The sequence below is a fragment of the Chlamydotis macqueenii genome, chromosome W, assembly GCF_036417535.1.
Source record: "Chlamydotis macqueenii isolate bChlMac1 chromosome W, bChlMac1.mat, whole genome shotgun sequence".
In the NCBI taxonomy this organism is placed as follows: Eukaryota; Metazoa; Chordata; class Aves; order Otidiformes; family Otididae; genus Chlamydotis; species Chlamydotis macqueenii.
In genome coordinates, this window is record NC_141592.1 from 6,112,053 (window position 1) to 6,127,983 (window position 15,931).

The 15,931-nt window shown below is 44.3% G+C and overlaps 1 protein-coding gene across 1 annotated transcript in view; it reads left to right on the forward strand.

Moving 5' to 3' along the window:
* The window catches only part of LOC147596556 (transcription factor RFX3-like), a 134,515-nt gene that overhangs the window by 31,196 nt on the left and 87,388 nt on the right, over positions 1-15,931 (forward strand). The window contains exon 3 of the mRNA XM_086769576.1: positions 14,311-14,566. Coding sequence (XP_086625702.1) covers positions 14,311-14,566 — 256 coding nt within the window. The remainder of the gene's footprint in view (positions 1-14,310; positions 14,567-15,931) is intronic.

Below are 15,931 nucleotides of genomic sequence, written 5' to 3' on the forward strand. Positions count from 1 at the left end.
CCAGATGGCTGTTGTGCCATTCAGAGGGACCTCGACAGTCCAGAGAAATGGGCAGACAGGAACCTCATGCGGTCCAACAAAGGGAAATGCCAAGTCCTGCCCCTGGGGAGGAATAACACAATGGACCAGTACAGGCTAGGGGCTGACTGGCTGGAAAGCAGCTTTGCAGAGAAGGATATGGGGGTCCTGGTGGACAACAAGCTGAACGTGAGCCAGTAACGTGCCCTTGCAGCAAAGAAGGTCAATGGTATCCTGAGCTGCATTAGGAACAGTGTTGACAGGAGGTTGAAGGAGGTGGCCCTTTCTCTCTACTCAGCACTGGTGAGGCCACACCTGGAGTCTTGTGTCCAGTTCTGGGCTCCCTGGTACAAGAAAGACATGGACATACTGTAGCAAGTTCAGCGAAGAGCCACTGCAGTGAGGAAGAGATCGGAGCATCTCCCACAGGAGGAGATGCTAAGAGAGCTGAGATTGTTTGGCCTGGAAAAGAGAAGGCTCAGGAGGGCTCTTATCAATGGGTCTAAATACCTGATGGGAGGGTGCATTGAAGAAGGAGCCAAAGTTTTCTCAGTGATGCCCAGTGACGGGACAAGAGGGAATGGGCACAAATTGAAACATAGGAAATTCTGTTTAAACTTAAGAAAAATCTTTTTTACTCTAAGGGTGGTCAAACACTGGACCAGGTTGCCCAGAGAGGTTGTGGAGTCTCCAACCTTGGAAATATTCAAAACCTGACTGGACAATGTCCTGAGCAACTTGCTCTGGTTGATCCTGCTTTGAGTGGGGGTTGGGAGGGGGTTTGGACTAGACAATCTCCAGAGATCCCTTCCAACCTCAACTACTCAACTATTCTATGGTTCTGTGATTACACTTGAGGTCACCATGGCAGAAGGTGTCATTTACAGTATCAAAAATAGCTTTGATAACTACAAGGATAGCTGAGGCTCTGTGTCTTAAAACATTAATCCAACTTTATAAAGTGATTATTGTTTGGTCCACATAAAGGATATAAAATTTAGTATTTACAAGGATTATACTGGATTGTAAATAGGAAATTTCTTTTTAATATTTTACACAACATACAAAACATGCAATAAATGCTTTAGGAAGGAATTTAAACTACAGGCACCACTTCCAGGAAGATCAGCCTGAATTTGCAACTGATAAGATGTTAAGCGGGGGGGGGATCCCAGACACCAAACTGGGAGGGATGCGGGAATTGACAGAACTATGCAAACCGATGAAGGGACTTGCAGGGGGAAGGGGAAGCAGGAAGAAACAAAGAAGGGGGATAAATAGAAAGGGGGCTAAAATGGGCTAGTCACGGGTAAAACGGGGCCGGTCAGTACGCTTGTCTGGCTGAGCTCTGCGCCTAATCACTGCAGTCTGTCCTATTTTCTTATATTTACTTTTAAAATAATTTCTTAACTATCGCTCTGCTTAATCTCACTCTCTGTCTGCTGTGTATGTGTGCTGCAAGGAACAGGTGCCAGCTGCTGGTGAGATCTGTGTGTGTGTGAGTGAAATTTGGTGCCCAGCTACTGGAGTCAGACTGTGGGGTGTAGGCACCCTGGGGCCTGTGGTGCCAGCTACAGGAGTGAGTGAGGGTCCTAACATCAGTAGTTGGAGGGGTCATAGCTCTCTGGATCATCATCATAGAATCATCATATGGTTTGGATTGGAAGGGACTTTTAAAGGCCCAACCCCCCCTGCCATGGGCGGGGACACCTTTCACTAGATCAGGTTGCTCCTAATGCACCCCAGGATGTGGTTTGCCCTCTTGGCTGTCAGGGCTCACTGCTGGCTCATATTGAGCCTGCTGTCAACCAGCACCCCCAGATCCCTTTCTCCAGCCACTCCTCTCCCAATCTATACTTGTGTCCAGCATTAATCTGTCCCAGGTGCAGAACCCGGCATTTGTTCTTGTTACATTTCATGCCACTGATGATTGCCCAATGCTCAAATCTGTCTAGATCCCTCTGCAAGGCCTCTGGTCTCTTGGAAGAGTCAACAGCACCTCCCAGTTTGGTATCGTCAGCAAACTTGCTAAGGGTGCATTCAACTCCTGCATCCAGATCATTGATAAAAATATTAAACAGAAATGGCCCTAGAATTGAGCCCTGAGGAACACCGCTGGTGACTGGTTGCCAGCCGGATGTAGCCCCATTCACTAGAACCCTTTGAGCTCTGCCATTCAGGCAGTTCTTCACCCAGCACACCGTGAACCTGCTCATCCCACAGTTGGACAACTTGTCCAGAAGGATGCTGTGAGGGACAGTAGCAAAAGCCTTACTAAAATCCAGAAAGACTACATCCACTAGGCGGGTGACCTCATCATAGAAGGGTATCAAATTAGTTAGGCAGGACTTTCCCTTTGTGAACCCACGTTGACTGTGCCTGATGATTGCATTGTCCTTTAAATGCCTTTCAATAGCACCCAGTACGATCTTCTCCATAATGTTCCCAGGAACTGAGGTTAGACTAACAGGTCTGTAGTTTCCTGGGTCTTCCCTCACGCCCTTCTTGTAAAGTGGTATAACATTGCCTAGCTTCCAGTCAGCAGGGACCTCCCCAGACTCCCAAGACCTTTGGTAGATGATCAAGGAGGGGTCCTGCTGTAACATCCCCAAGCTCCTTCAGTACTCTGGGATTAATCCCATCAGGCACCACGAACTTGTGAACATACAGCTGACACAGTTGGTCCCTTACAATTTCAGTGTCCACAAATGGAAAGGCACTGTTCCCACACTCGTGGTCCTCCTCATTTTGTATATTTTTGTATCCTTATACTCTTTTATTATTGTAGTTTTCCTTTGCTATTCTAGTAAACTGTCTTCTTCTCAACCCACGAGTTTTCCTTTCTTCCCAATTCTCTCCCTTGTCCCGCTGGGGAGGGGGAGGGTGAATAAGAAACTGTGTGGTGATGAGAGTTAAACCACCACAGTCTCTTTTGGCACCCAGCGTGGGGCTCAAAGGGGCCTCACTAGATCAGTCGTGAGATCTTTAGATTAGAAATTAGAAATTAGAATTAGAAAATTTAGATTAGAAATTAGGAAAAAAATTTTTACGATGCGAGTTATAGAACACTGGCCCAGGTTGCCCAGAAAGGTGGTGAAGGCCCCATCTCTGGAAACGTTCAAGGCCAGGCTGGATGGGGCTCTGAGGAACCTGATCTGGTTGGAGATATCCCTGCTCCTTGCAGGGGGGTTGGACTAGATGACCTTTGAAGGTCCCTTCCAACCCTAACCATTCTATGATTCTATGATTCTATGATCATCAGACCTTAGTCTGAGGATCCAAGGTTCAAGCCCCTGGTCAGTCCCGAAGGGTTGAGATAAGGACAGGTTTGAACACAGTGTGTTGAAAACAGATTTGTTACAAGCACTCATTCTGTCAGTTTGGTCATCGCTGGCCACAGTGTTGTTTTATTTGCTCTCAGAGCTGTTCTTAGAGCTGTATTGGGCAGCACCCTACTTGCCATATTTGCTCTTTGTCGGTGTTTATGCACGGCTTATCTTTTCTGGGATTAAAGGTATCGTTCTGCTGTGCTGTGCGGCACTGGTTGGTTTGGTGAGATCATTGGTAATGGGACCGCTTTCATTCTTGTACTCAGTGCCGGCGGGCAGCGCACAGAGTGAAGAGGCAGTGGCAGCTCCATCCAGGTATTTTGGGAGCCATCTCATTGGGTGTTGTTTGGAATTATACCTCTTGTTTTGGTCTGGGAAACCAATCCATGACGGGACATCTGTTTACAGCTTCCCCCACTTCTCCAAGATAATTTCAACAGCTTTTGAGAATTTTGGATATCCTTGGGATACCCCAACCACCGTGTGTGTGTTGGCAGGTCTCTTGCAGCTATCTCAGATCCTGATCTCAGTATTGATTAAGTTTAAACAACTATTTAAGAATACTGTGGCTGCTGTAACTCTGACAGCAAGCACTGCAGATACCCCAACCCTGGCAACAGGCATTATGGATACCCCAGTCCCCGCTACAGACACTGTGGCTACTCCAATTGCTGCTACAGATGCTGTGGTCACTTCAGCCCTTACAGCAGGCACCACAGCTACCCAGTCCCTGCTATGGGCACTGCAATTGCTTCAGCCCCCATGACAGGCACTGTGGCTACTCAAGTGGTTGGTACTGAAGCACAGCTCCTCCTGACATCCTGACTGCCAGAGCTGGTCTGGATGTTCAAAGGAAGGGTCCCCTCTACACATCATGCAACGGATGCTACGTGGAGTAAGTGGATCACACTAATAACACAGCGGGCTCAAATAGGAAACCTCAGTCGCCCAGGAATCTTAGAAGTAATCACAGATTGGCCAGAAGGCAATGATTTTGGAATGCCACCAGAGGAAGAGGTGACGCGTGCTGAAGAAGCCCCACCGTATAACAACCTCCCAGAAAATGAGAGGCGATATGCCCTGTTCACTGATGGGTCCTGTCGTACTGTAGGAAAACATCGAAAGTGGAAAGCTGCTGTGTGGAGTCCTACACGACGAGTGGCAGAAGCTGCTCAAGGCCAAGGAGAATCAAGTCACTTTGCAGAGGTGAAAGCCATCCAGCTGGCTTTAGACATTGCTGAACGGGAAAAATGGCCTGTGCTCTATCTCTACACTGACTCATGGATGGTGGCAAATGCCTTGTGGGGGTGGTTAAAGCAATGGAAACAGAGCAACTGGCAGCGCAGAGGCAAACCCATCTGGGCTGCTGCACTGTGGCAAGATATTGCTGCCCAGTTAGAGAAGCTGGTTGTAAAAGTACGTCACGTAGATGCCCATGTACCCAAGAGTCAAGCCACTGAAGAACATCAAAACAACCAGCAAGTGGATCAGGCTGCTAAGAGTAAAGTTTCCCAAGTGGACTTAGACTGGCAACAGAGGGGTGAACTATTTTTAGCTCAGTGGGCCCATGACACCTCAGGCCATCAGGGAAGAGATGCAACATACAAATGGGCTCGTGATCGAGGGGTGGATTTAACCATGGACACTATTGCACAGGTTATCCACGAATGTGAAAAGTGCTGCAATTAAGCAAGCCAAGCAGTTAAAGCCTCTGGTATACATGAACAGCCTTGTTCCCAGTATGGACCCCGTGAGGGACAATACTGGCTGCCACTTTGACACAGCCATTGACTGTAACTCTTTGGACATGGCCATTCACTCAGTTCCTTATCCATCTAACAGTCTATCCATCAAACCTATCTCTCTCTAATTTAGTGGCTAGAATGTTGTGGGGGACTGTATCAAAGGCCTTACAGAAGTTCAGCTAGATGACAGCTACCTCTCCTATTCACCTCTCCTATGAAGACATGCTGACGCAGAAGTAACGGACACTGCTGACGACCAATATGATCAAGCAAATGCCAATTTATTGTTGATACATCCCAGTTAATATAGCCCTTCTAATTCCGTATCATGTGCAAGCTCTCTACTAATTGGCTAACTATATCATGCACGCGCTCCTAGCTAAAATATGATTCGTTAAGTCTCTTTGTTCACGCGCACGGCTCTCTCCACCTGCACCCTGCTTCATGTTCAGCCCCCAGTCACGTATGCCAGCTGTTTTCCTTCTTCTCAAGGTTGCTTCGTTTACTTTCTCACAGGAAGCTTCATTACTTTCTCACAGGTGGCCTCATTATTTTCTCACAGGTGGCTTCAGTACTTTCTCACAAGAGGCTTCAGTGATGTCCTTGAGGCCTGCTGCTCACAAACATAACAATTCCATTCGGTCTGGATTGTTCACTAAGTGCCCCTGGTACTCCAGGTATCCAACAAAGACAGGCTCAGACATTTGGGGCTGTGCAGCCTGGAGAAGAGAAGGCTCTGGGGAGACCTTATAGTGGTCTTCCAGTACCTAAAGGGGGCTTATAGGAAAGACAGGGAGAAACTCCTCATTAGGGCCTGTTGTGATAGGACGAGGGGTAATGGTTTTAAAATAGAAGGTAGTTGATTCAGACTTGATATAAGGAAATAATTTTTTACAATGAGGGTGGTGGAACACTGGAACAGGTTGCCCAGAGAGGTTGTAGATGCCCCATCCCTGGAAAGATTCAAGGCCAGGTTGGACGGGGCTCTGAGCAACCTGATCTGGTTGGAGATGTCCCTGTTCCTTGCAAGGGAGTTGGACTGGATGGCCTTTAGAGGTTCTTTCCAACCCAAACGATTATGATTCTTTGATTCTATGATAGTAGCTTCCACTTCTTAGCAGTTTTAGCCATGTCTCTGTGACATCCTGCATCTTGGCTCCTGGCAAGCAGCAAACTTCCCTTGACTGTATATCAGGCCAGCAGATGGGTGCCTCGATGCCTCTCACCCTCTGCTGGCATACTGCTAGCAGGGAACTGGATGCAGTACTCCAGGTGGGGTCTCATGAGAGCAGAGTAGAGGGGGAGAATCACCTCCCTTGACCTGCTGGCCATACTTATTTTGCTGCAGCCCAGGATGCTGTTGGCTTTCTGGGCTGCAAGTGCACATTGCTGGCTCATCTTGATCTTCTCATCCCCTAGTACCCCCAAGGCCTTCTCCTCAGGGCTGCTCTCCATCCATTCTCTGCCCAGCCTGTATTTGTGCCTGGGATTGCCGTGACCCAGGTGCAGGACCTTGCACTTGGCCTGGTTAAACTTCATGAGGTTGGCACAGGCCCACCTCTCCAGCCTGTCAAGGTCCCTCTGGATGGCATCCCTCCCCACCAGTGTGTCGACGGCACCACACAACTTGGTGTCGTCGGCGAACTTGCTGAGGGTGCACTCTATCCCACTGTCCATGTCTCCGACAAAGATGTTGAACAGGGTTGAGCCCAATACAGACCCCTGAAGAATGCCACTCATCACTGATCTTCACTTGGACATTGAGCCGTTGACCACCACTCTCTGAGTGTGGCCATCCAGCGAATTCCTTATCCACCGAGTCGTCCATCTGTCAAATCCATGTCTCTCCAGTTTAGAGAGAAGGATGTTATGTGAGACAGTGTCAAATGCTTTGCACAAGTCCAGGTAGATGACATTATTTGCTCATCCCCTGTCCACCGATGCTGTTACCCCATCATAGAAGGCCACCAAATTGGTCAGGCATGATTTGCCCTTAGTGAAGCCATGTTCACTGTCAACAATCACCTTCTTATTTTCCATGTGCCTTAGCACAGTTTCCAAGAGGAGCTGCTCCATGACCTTGCCAGGCACAGAGGTGAGATTTACTGGCCTGTAGTTCCCCGGGTCTTCCTTGTTTCCCTACTTCATTTCCATATGGGCACTAGTGACATGGCAAAGCAAAATTTGAGATAAATCAAGCAGGACTTGAGATCCCTGGAGGCCCAAGTGAAAGGGACAGGTGTCCAAATGATATTCTCCTCTCTCCTGCAAGTCAGAGATAGGGATGTAGGCAGAAGTTGACACATCATGCAGATCAGTACCTGGCTTTGTGGCTGTTGTCATCGCCAGGACTTTGGTTTCTATGGTCATTGGATGTTCTTCAATAAATACAACCTATTGGGAAGATATGGAATCCACTGATCTAGAAAAGATAGGAAAATCTTTGCCGGTATATTGAACTGACTTAGTGTCATGGTTTAATCCTAGTCAGTGACCAAGCACCACACAGCCACTTGCTCACCCTCCCCATCCCCAGGGGGAGAGAATTAGAAAGAAAGGAAAACTTGTGGGTTGAAATAAAGACAGTTTACTAGGACAGAAAAGGAAAAGATAATAATATATATTACTAATTATAATAATAATTTAAAATATAAGGATAATAAAATTTAGAAATGCACCATTGCTCATCACTCAATAATCTGATTACTGATACAGCCCATCCCGTGTAGTCTTCATGGAATGGAACTGAGAGTGATCTTGGAACAATCCCAAGCAGCGAGAGAACGAGAGCAGGAGAGTTGCACACCATCCAATCCCCACATATACTGAGCATAACCTCTATGGCACGGAATACTCTCTTTGGCCAGTTTGAGTCAACCGTACTGGCTATATCCCTCCCAGCTTCCTGCAGTTGCACATCAACGAAACCTGGGAAGCTGGACAGTGACCTTGGGCTCTTTAGCAACAACTCATAACATCAGTGTATTATCAACATTCTTCTTATACCAAATCCCATACTAAATTGTCGTAGCTTAGCCCCACTCGGGACTGAGCTACGCAGTCTCTCTTTCACTCCTCCCACCCTCAGAGGGAACAGGGAGAGATAATATAAGAAAAAGGCTCAAGGTTTGAGATAAGGACAGGGAGAGATCGTTAAAGTTACTGTTAAGAGCAAAACAGACTCAACTTGGGGAAAACTATTTATTTATTATTATTAATAAAAGCAAAGCAGGATAATGAGAAAGAGAACAAAGTAACTCCTCCCCTTCTCCCCACCCCTCCCTTTTCCCGGGCTTAGCTTCATTTCAAATTATCTCTACCTTCTTCAGTCCCTCATCCCAAGTGGCACAGGGGGGAATAGGGAATGGAGGTAATGGTCAGTTCATCATTTGTCACTTTAACGCCACTCCTTCCTCCTTGGGGGAAGAGCTCCTCACATTCCTCCCCTGCTCCATCGTGGGGTCCCTCCCACAGGCCACAGTCCTTCGTGAACTGCTCCGGCATGGGTCATTTTTTCATGGAGTGCAGTCCCTCAGGAACCAGCTGCCCCAGTGTGGACCCTCCACGGCCCACAGCCTCCTTTGGGCATCTGCCTGCTCCAGTGTGGGATCCTTCATGGGCTGCAGGTGGTTATCTGCTCCTCTGTGGGCCTCCATGAACTGCAGTGGGGAACAGCTTGCTTCACCATGGTCTTCACCATGGGCAGGGGAATCTTGTCAAGGAGCGACTTTACTCCTCCCTCTCCTTCTTCACTGACCTTGGCGTCTGCAGCCGTTCCACTCACAAGAAATTCTTCACAATTGGCTCAGGCAGATGCCTCTCAGATTCTCTTCACGTGTCCTCTCTTCACTTCTTGCGACCAGGCTGAGTCATCCAGGCCGAGTTGGGCTCAGACGGCCACCCGGCAAGAGGCCAGAGGGTGTGGGCTGCAAGACCCACAAGACTCGCATGTCCCCCTCTCTGCTGCCACTTCTGCTTCTTCACTTTTTTTTTTAATTTTTTTTTTATTTGTCTCCTTCTTAAATACGTTATTGCAGAGACATTATCAGGGAACATTCTGTCACCAATTGGCCCTGGCCAATGATGGGTCTGCCCTAGACCCAGCCGGGTCCACCGGACAAAGGGGAAACTTCTAGCAGCTTCTTGCAGATGGCGCCACCATAGTCCCGCCCCCCCCCCCCCCCCCCGTGAGCCCAACTGCGAGGGATTCCATGGGAAACATCCATGGAGGGCAAAGGGACTTGTGAGTGCTGGAGGTTATTCAAGACCAGCCTCCTGGAAGCACAAGAACAGTCCATCCCCTATGAAGGGAAAGGAAGAAGGCAGAAGAAGAGACCACCCTGTCTTAACAATGAGCTTTTGGGTGTGCTTAAAGGCAAAAAAGAAGCATACTGGCTATGGAAAGGCAGCCAAATAGCCATTGAGGACTACAAGAACCTTGCTAGAGCATGCAGAGATGCAGTCAGGAAGGGTCAGACTCAGCTAGAACTGAAATTGGCCAGAGATGTCAAGAATAACAAGAAAGGGTTCTTCAGATACATGAGCAGTAAGCAGAAGCACAGGGAAGACATAGGCCCGTTGCTAAAACAGGGCAGGCAAACCAAACTAGTTACTAATAATGCTGACAAGGCAGAGGTTCTCAATACCTTCTTTGCCTCTGTCTTTACTGGTGTAGCTGGATCACAGGATCAAGTAACTACGACAAAGCATGTGCCAACATTCCTCCAGTAGTGGAGGAAGGGTTGGTCTGCAGACTTTTGCAAGGGCTCAACCGACATAAATCTGTGGGCCCAGATGGAATCCATCCCAGGGTGTTAATAGAAGTGGCTGAGATTTTTGCAAGGCCACTATCTATAACCCTTGAAAAGTTATGGAGATCGGGGGATGTCCCTGATGACTGGAAGAGGGCAAACGTCATACCCATCTACAAGAAGGGCCCAAAAGAGGATCCAGGAAACTACAGACCCATTAGTCTTACTTGAATCCCTGGGAAAATAATGGAACGAGTCCTCCTAGTAACTATCACAAGCCAAATGAAGCAGGTGATTGGGAAAAGTCAGCACAGATTTACCAAAGGCAAACCATGCCAGACTAATCTGATCACCTTCTACAACAAAGTAACACTTTCTATCGAAGTGGAGAGAGCAGTGGATGTTGTTTACCTGGATTTCCACAAAGCATTCAACACTGTTTCCTGCAACTTTCTCCTGGACAAACTGGCAAGATACAATTGACTAACAGGCCACACTCAGAGGGTGGTGATCAATGATTTTTACTCAGGATGGCAGCCTGTCACAAGTGGGGTCCCCCAGGGATCAATACTGGGCCACATGCTGTTCAACATTTTCATAAATGATCTGGATGACGGGATCGAAAACACCTTCACCAAGGGTTGGTGAGGTGGACATGTCAGAAGGGAGACCCATCTTACAGAAATACCTGAACAGACTGGAACAGTGGGCTAGCGAGAACAGTATCATAGAAACATAGAATGGTTTAGGTTGCAAGGGACCTGTAAAGGTCATCTATTCCAACCCTCCTGCAAGGAGCAGGGACATCTTCAACTAGATCAGATTGCTCAGAGTCCCGTCCAATCTGACCTTGAATGTTTCCAGGGATGGGGCATCTACAAGCTCTCTGGGCAACCTGTTCCAGTGCTTCACAACCCTCATCATAAAAAAAAAATCTTCCTTATATCAAGTCTGAATCTACCTCCCTCTATTTTAAAACCATTACCCCTTGTCCTATCACAACAGGCCCTGCTGAAGAGTTTCTCCCCTCGTATTTCTTATAAGCCCCCTTTAGGTACTGGAAGGCCGCAATAAGGTCTCCCAGGAGCCTTCTTTTCTCCAGGCTTCTCTTCTCCAGTCCCAAATCTCGAGAGGTGTGGGAAGAAAGATTGCCAGTTTGAAATTTAAAAGATATGCAAATTCCTGCACCTGGGACAACATAACCAAAGACCCCAGTACAGTCTAGGATCTGTGTAGCTGGGAAGCAGTCTTGCTGAAAGTGTCCTGGGGCTGCTGGTGGAACACAAGTTGAACATGAGTCAGCAGTGCGCCACTGTAGCAACAAAGGCAAATCAGATCCTGGTCTGCATCTGCAGGGGCATTACTAGCAGAGATAGAGACTTGGTCATCCCACTCTACTCAGCCCTTGTCAGGCCACATCTGAAGTACTATGTCCAGTTCTGGTCTCCACAATTCAAGAAAGACACACAGGCTGGAGAGGGTTCGAAAGAGGGCCACAAAGATGATCAAAGGGCTGGAGAACCTGCCCTATGAGGAAAGACTGAAGGAGTTAGATCTTTTGTCCCCAGAGAAAAGAAGGCTCAGCAGGAATGTCATCACAGTATTCCAGATCGCAAAGGGCAGCTACAAAGAGGATGGAGGCGCTCTCTTCACAAGGAGTCACATGGAGAAGAAAAGGTGCAATGGGTAAAAGTTGTACTGGGAGAAATTTTATCTCGACATAAGAAAGAAATTTTTTACAGTGAGAATAATCTATCACTGGAACAACCTCCCCAGGGACATGGTAGAATCCCCATCACTGGAGGTTTTCAAGATGTGATTGGACAGGATACTAGATAAACTCATCTAGACTCCCTTTCCCATGAAAGGCTAGACCAGATGATCTTTTGAGATCCCTTCCAACCTAGACTGTTCTATGATTCTAAAATTCTATACTTGCCTTTCTACTCATTGGATTGGATCATTCTTGTTTTCTGTGGAGGCTGTCCTCGAAGATCAGCTAACTCTCCTGGGCCCCTTTTCCCTCCAGGGCAATTTCCCATGAGATTCTGCCAAGCAGGGCCCTGAACAGGCCAGACTCTGCTCTTCTCAAGCCCAGAATTGTAATTATACTGTTTTAATTTTCAAAATATATACTATTTTAATTTTCCATTAAACAAATAAGCAAAATTTTGGTTAGCTAATATTTTATGTGTTATTAAGTTCTAAGATTTCATCTTTCCTGCATATCATCCTCAGACAAAGGATAATTTGGCATCTAATCTATTTTATGAAACACAAATATGTTTAGAAGAATGAATAATGAGATCTGGAAACATGAATAAAACTTTAAACTATTTTTGGAAGAGTTAGGAACCTGAATCTGCACTCCCTGTCAGCTGGACAGAGCAATCTTTTCAATATTGTTAGTTGCAGCCTATTGAAGAGAGGGAGAAATGAACTAAAGTGAAGAAATTATGGCATTATCTAGGATTTGCATTAATCTTTTGGACTTCTAAGACCCCTCTTCAAATCCATCTCTTCAAGTGACATTTGTCTTGCAGATATAATTTGTACCATTTCCTTTGGCCAGGGCTATTTTTACTGTCAACAATGATCTCATGCCTTTGTTCTTTTCCTTATCTTACTAATATCTGTTTTTTTCTTTCCCCTGTTGGGGAAAATTCCAATGTTCCACCCCCCTGGCAAATACTTGTTGAACTATTTCCCCTAGGTTTCCATCATCATGTTATCCTTAAGTACCCTCTATTAAATAGGGCTGTTTATTAAATCGACTGGTTGTAAAAAATATATAACATCTGATCTGGTAGCAGATGCTTGACTTATCATCCATTGGAGGCATTCAGTGATGCCCTAGTTTAATAAAATCAAATCAGGTGTACCCAAGGAGATTTCTCCAAACCATCTTGCCTGCACACGTGTTATTGCAATGTAAAAAAAGACTTTATTCTAGCTCTGAAAAGAAGGTGCTACTAGATGACCATACAGGTTCTGGAGCCTTTCTCCTCTCCCCTCCCTCCTCTCCTCGTCTTTTTTTTTTTTTTAATTATTTTGTTTTCATTAGACTACACTGCAGTCCCTTTAGATTAACTGTGAATGTCTCACAGCTGCTTTTAAAGCTTTTGAAATACCAAGAATAAAACAAAAAATTAAAAAATACCTTAAATAGCTGCGTAAACAAGTAACATAGTATATAACTTGAAAAGCTTTTAGGATATGAAAATAACGTTGTAGAGGTTTTTGCTGTCTCTGAAGAACAAGGCAGAATCCATGATGGCCATAGCTAATATACCATAGAAGCTCTGACTTGGTTGTTGTTATGGGTTCAAAATTTTGGTGCCAGTAGATTTTAGGAAGCATTATAGGATTTTATGATTAAATGTCAAAATTATCATCTGGGTAAATAAACTAATTTTTATAATGTGACTATTTTATTGTAACACCTACCATGGTATAAAGCTTGTTGGTCTTGAAATGTTGGCTAAAAATTTTCAATTACTGCAAAATCCAGATTAGTCTTTTTAGAAAAGATAATGAGTTTTACTTATTTCTGTATTTTGAGCTATATCAATTTGAAAGTCCAAGTTAGTACCTCAGTATCCACTATGTTCAATAGCTAATAAAAGATTCTAACCTGTTAAAGGGTAATGATTCAAGTCATTATGAACATGAAGTGAAGAATGACATAAGGTTCATAAGTTAAGTTAAAAGTTTAAGATTAACTGGTTAATGAGGCCCAAACGTTTAATAGTTGGAAAGAACTGAGTTAAATTACTCTTGTACCTTTGACTTTTTTAATCCCTTCACAAATCCCTTCACAAATTGTAGTTCTATTTTATTTTTATTACTTTTTCATCATAACACAGTACATATTGTTGTCCAATTTAAAACTTCACTCTGCTGAACTAACTGCATGTCTTAAAATACAAATGAACTCAGAATTTCAAGCTTCAGCCAGAGAGTTTCAGTGATTTTAAAATCAATACAAAACATTTCTATGATTCTTGTATATAGGACCATCTTGGCTGACATTTTTTTTTGGTCATCTTTATAGTTTTGTAACATACACAGTATACAAAATAAATGGCATCTAAATAAAAATCCAGCTTTGACTGTAGGATTTTAAAAGTTACAACAGTTTTATAAATTACCATATAGTGTATTCATACTTGAATGAAATCTTCCTCTCATCTCTTCAATTTTTGTCATATTTTTCTCCACCCCTGTTCAGATGGGACTGAAAACATTGTCTGTGAAGTTTAATGAATACTTATTTTAACAGTGAGTCCAAGTTAATTACTCAGTACTTTGACATAATGAAATGTTATTTTGTGTGGAGGCAGGGGTTGTTTGCCAATCCTATTTAGTTTGTTTATAGCAACTGTACACTCTTTTCTACAATGATGTTTCCCTCACTTAAAAATTCAAATAAATAACTACTACTTTTTTTGTTTTCTTTTCCTGAAGTCGAACAACTTATCATTACACAGAAACCCAGATGTATAACCAAAACACTGGGGAGAATTACTTCGATACTCAAGGAAGTTCTGCACAGGCAACAACAGTGGTCTCCTCTCATAGTATGGTGGGCACCGGAGGGATTCAGATGGGTGTTGCAGGAGGACAGCTCATTAGCAGCTCAGGAGGGACCTATCTGATTGGCAATTCAATGGAAAATTCTGGTCATTCAGTGACTCATACAACGCGGGCCTCGCCAGCTACAGTAAGTACTTCAGAACTATGTTAAATCTTTGGGGATAGTTTCTTAGTCACTATGATGTTCCTGCCTGCTGAGATGTTTCTGTAGCAAAAAGCATATTATGTTCTCAGAATCAGTAATACATGTCTTTGTCTTGCAAATATTTACATGTAGTTTAACTTGTGCATGTGAATAGTACTGAGTGCTGTCATGGTTTAACTCAAGCTGGCAACTAAGCACCATGAACCCCTCACTCACTCCTTCCCTGGTGGGATGGGGGAGAGACTTGGTAGAGTAAAAGCAAGAAAACTCATGGGTTGAGACAAAAACAGTTTAATAATTTTAAAAAATAAATAATAATGGTAGTAATAATAATCATAAATTGTAATGAAAAGAGGGGAAAAAAAAAACCAAAGAGAAAAATAAAACCCAAGAAAGACAAATGATGCAAAAGAAAATAGTTGCTCACCACCAACTGATTGATGCCCAGTAAGTCCTAGAGCAGCGCCCCCCCCACCAAACTCCCCTCTATTTTTATTGCTGAGCATGACATCATATGGATGGAATATCCCTTTGATCATTTGGGATTAGCTGTCCCAACTGTGTCCCCTCCAAAATTTTTGTTCACCTCCAGCCTACTTGCTGGCAGGGTGGTGTGAGAACCAGAAAAGGCCTTGATGCTGTGTAAGCACTGCCTAGCCGTAACTAAAACATCCCTGTATTATCAACACTGTTTCCAGCACAAATACAAAACATAGCCCCATACAAGCTAATATGAAGAAATTTAACTCTATCCCAGCCAAAACAAGCACAGTGCCCTGAGGATGCTCACATGCATAAGAATGTGGATGACACTGAAAATTTGTAGGATTGGAGCCTGAAATAGTTTTTTTAGATGCTTCATCTTTCTTTCTGAAAAAGAAAAAAATACTACTAAGACAATTTATATCTAATATAAACTTTAAATAAAATAGCTCATCATAGAGATGTTTGACTTAATTTATGTTTTGACTCCATATTATTTTGGGGTTTGTAGCTTATTTCAAGATATTTGTTACTTGTTCAGAATACTAAGAAAATATTAGTTCACTGTCATTACTTATGAGAGTTCTCGATTCCATTTCAAGATCTGTCATTACTGAAATGTCTTAGGGGATGAAAAAATGCCTTCTTTTACAACCATGATAGTTAATACTATAAAAACCTAACAATGAAGACAAACATGTTCCTTTCTTTTAATGAATTCCAGGGATGTAAATGGGTTTATGCTTATTCTAGCTTTGCTGGATAGCCTTAATGAACACTTATCAAACCTTTTATGACATTCTGATCTCATTGCAGAGATTTGGAAAAAGTGTGCAAGAGAACTTACCATACTTGTAGTAACAA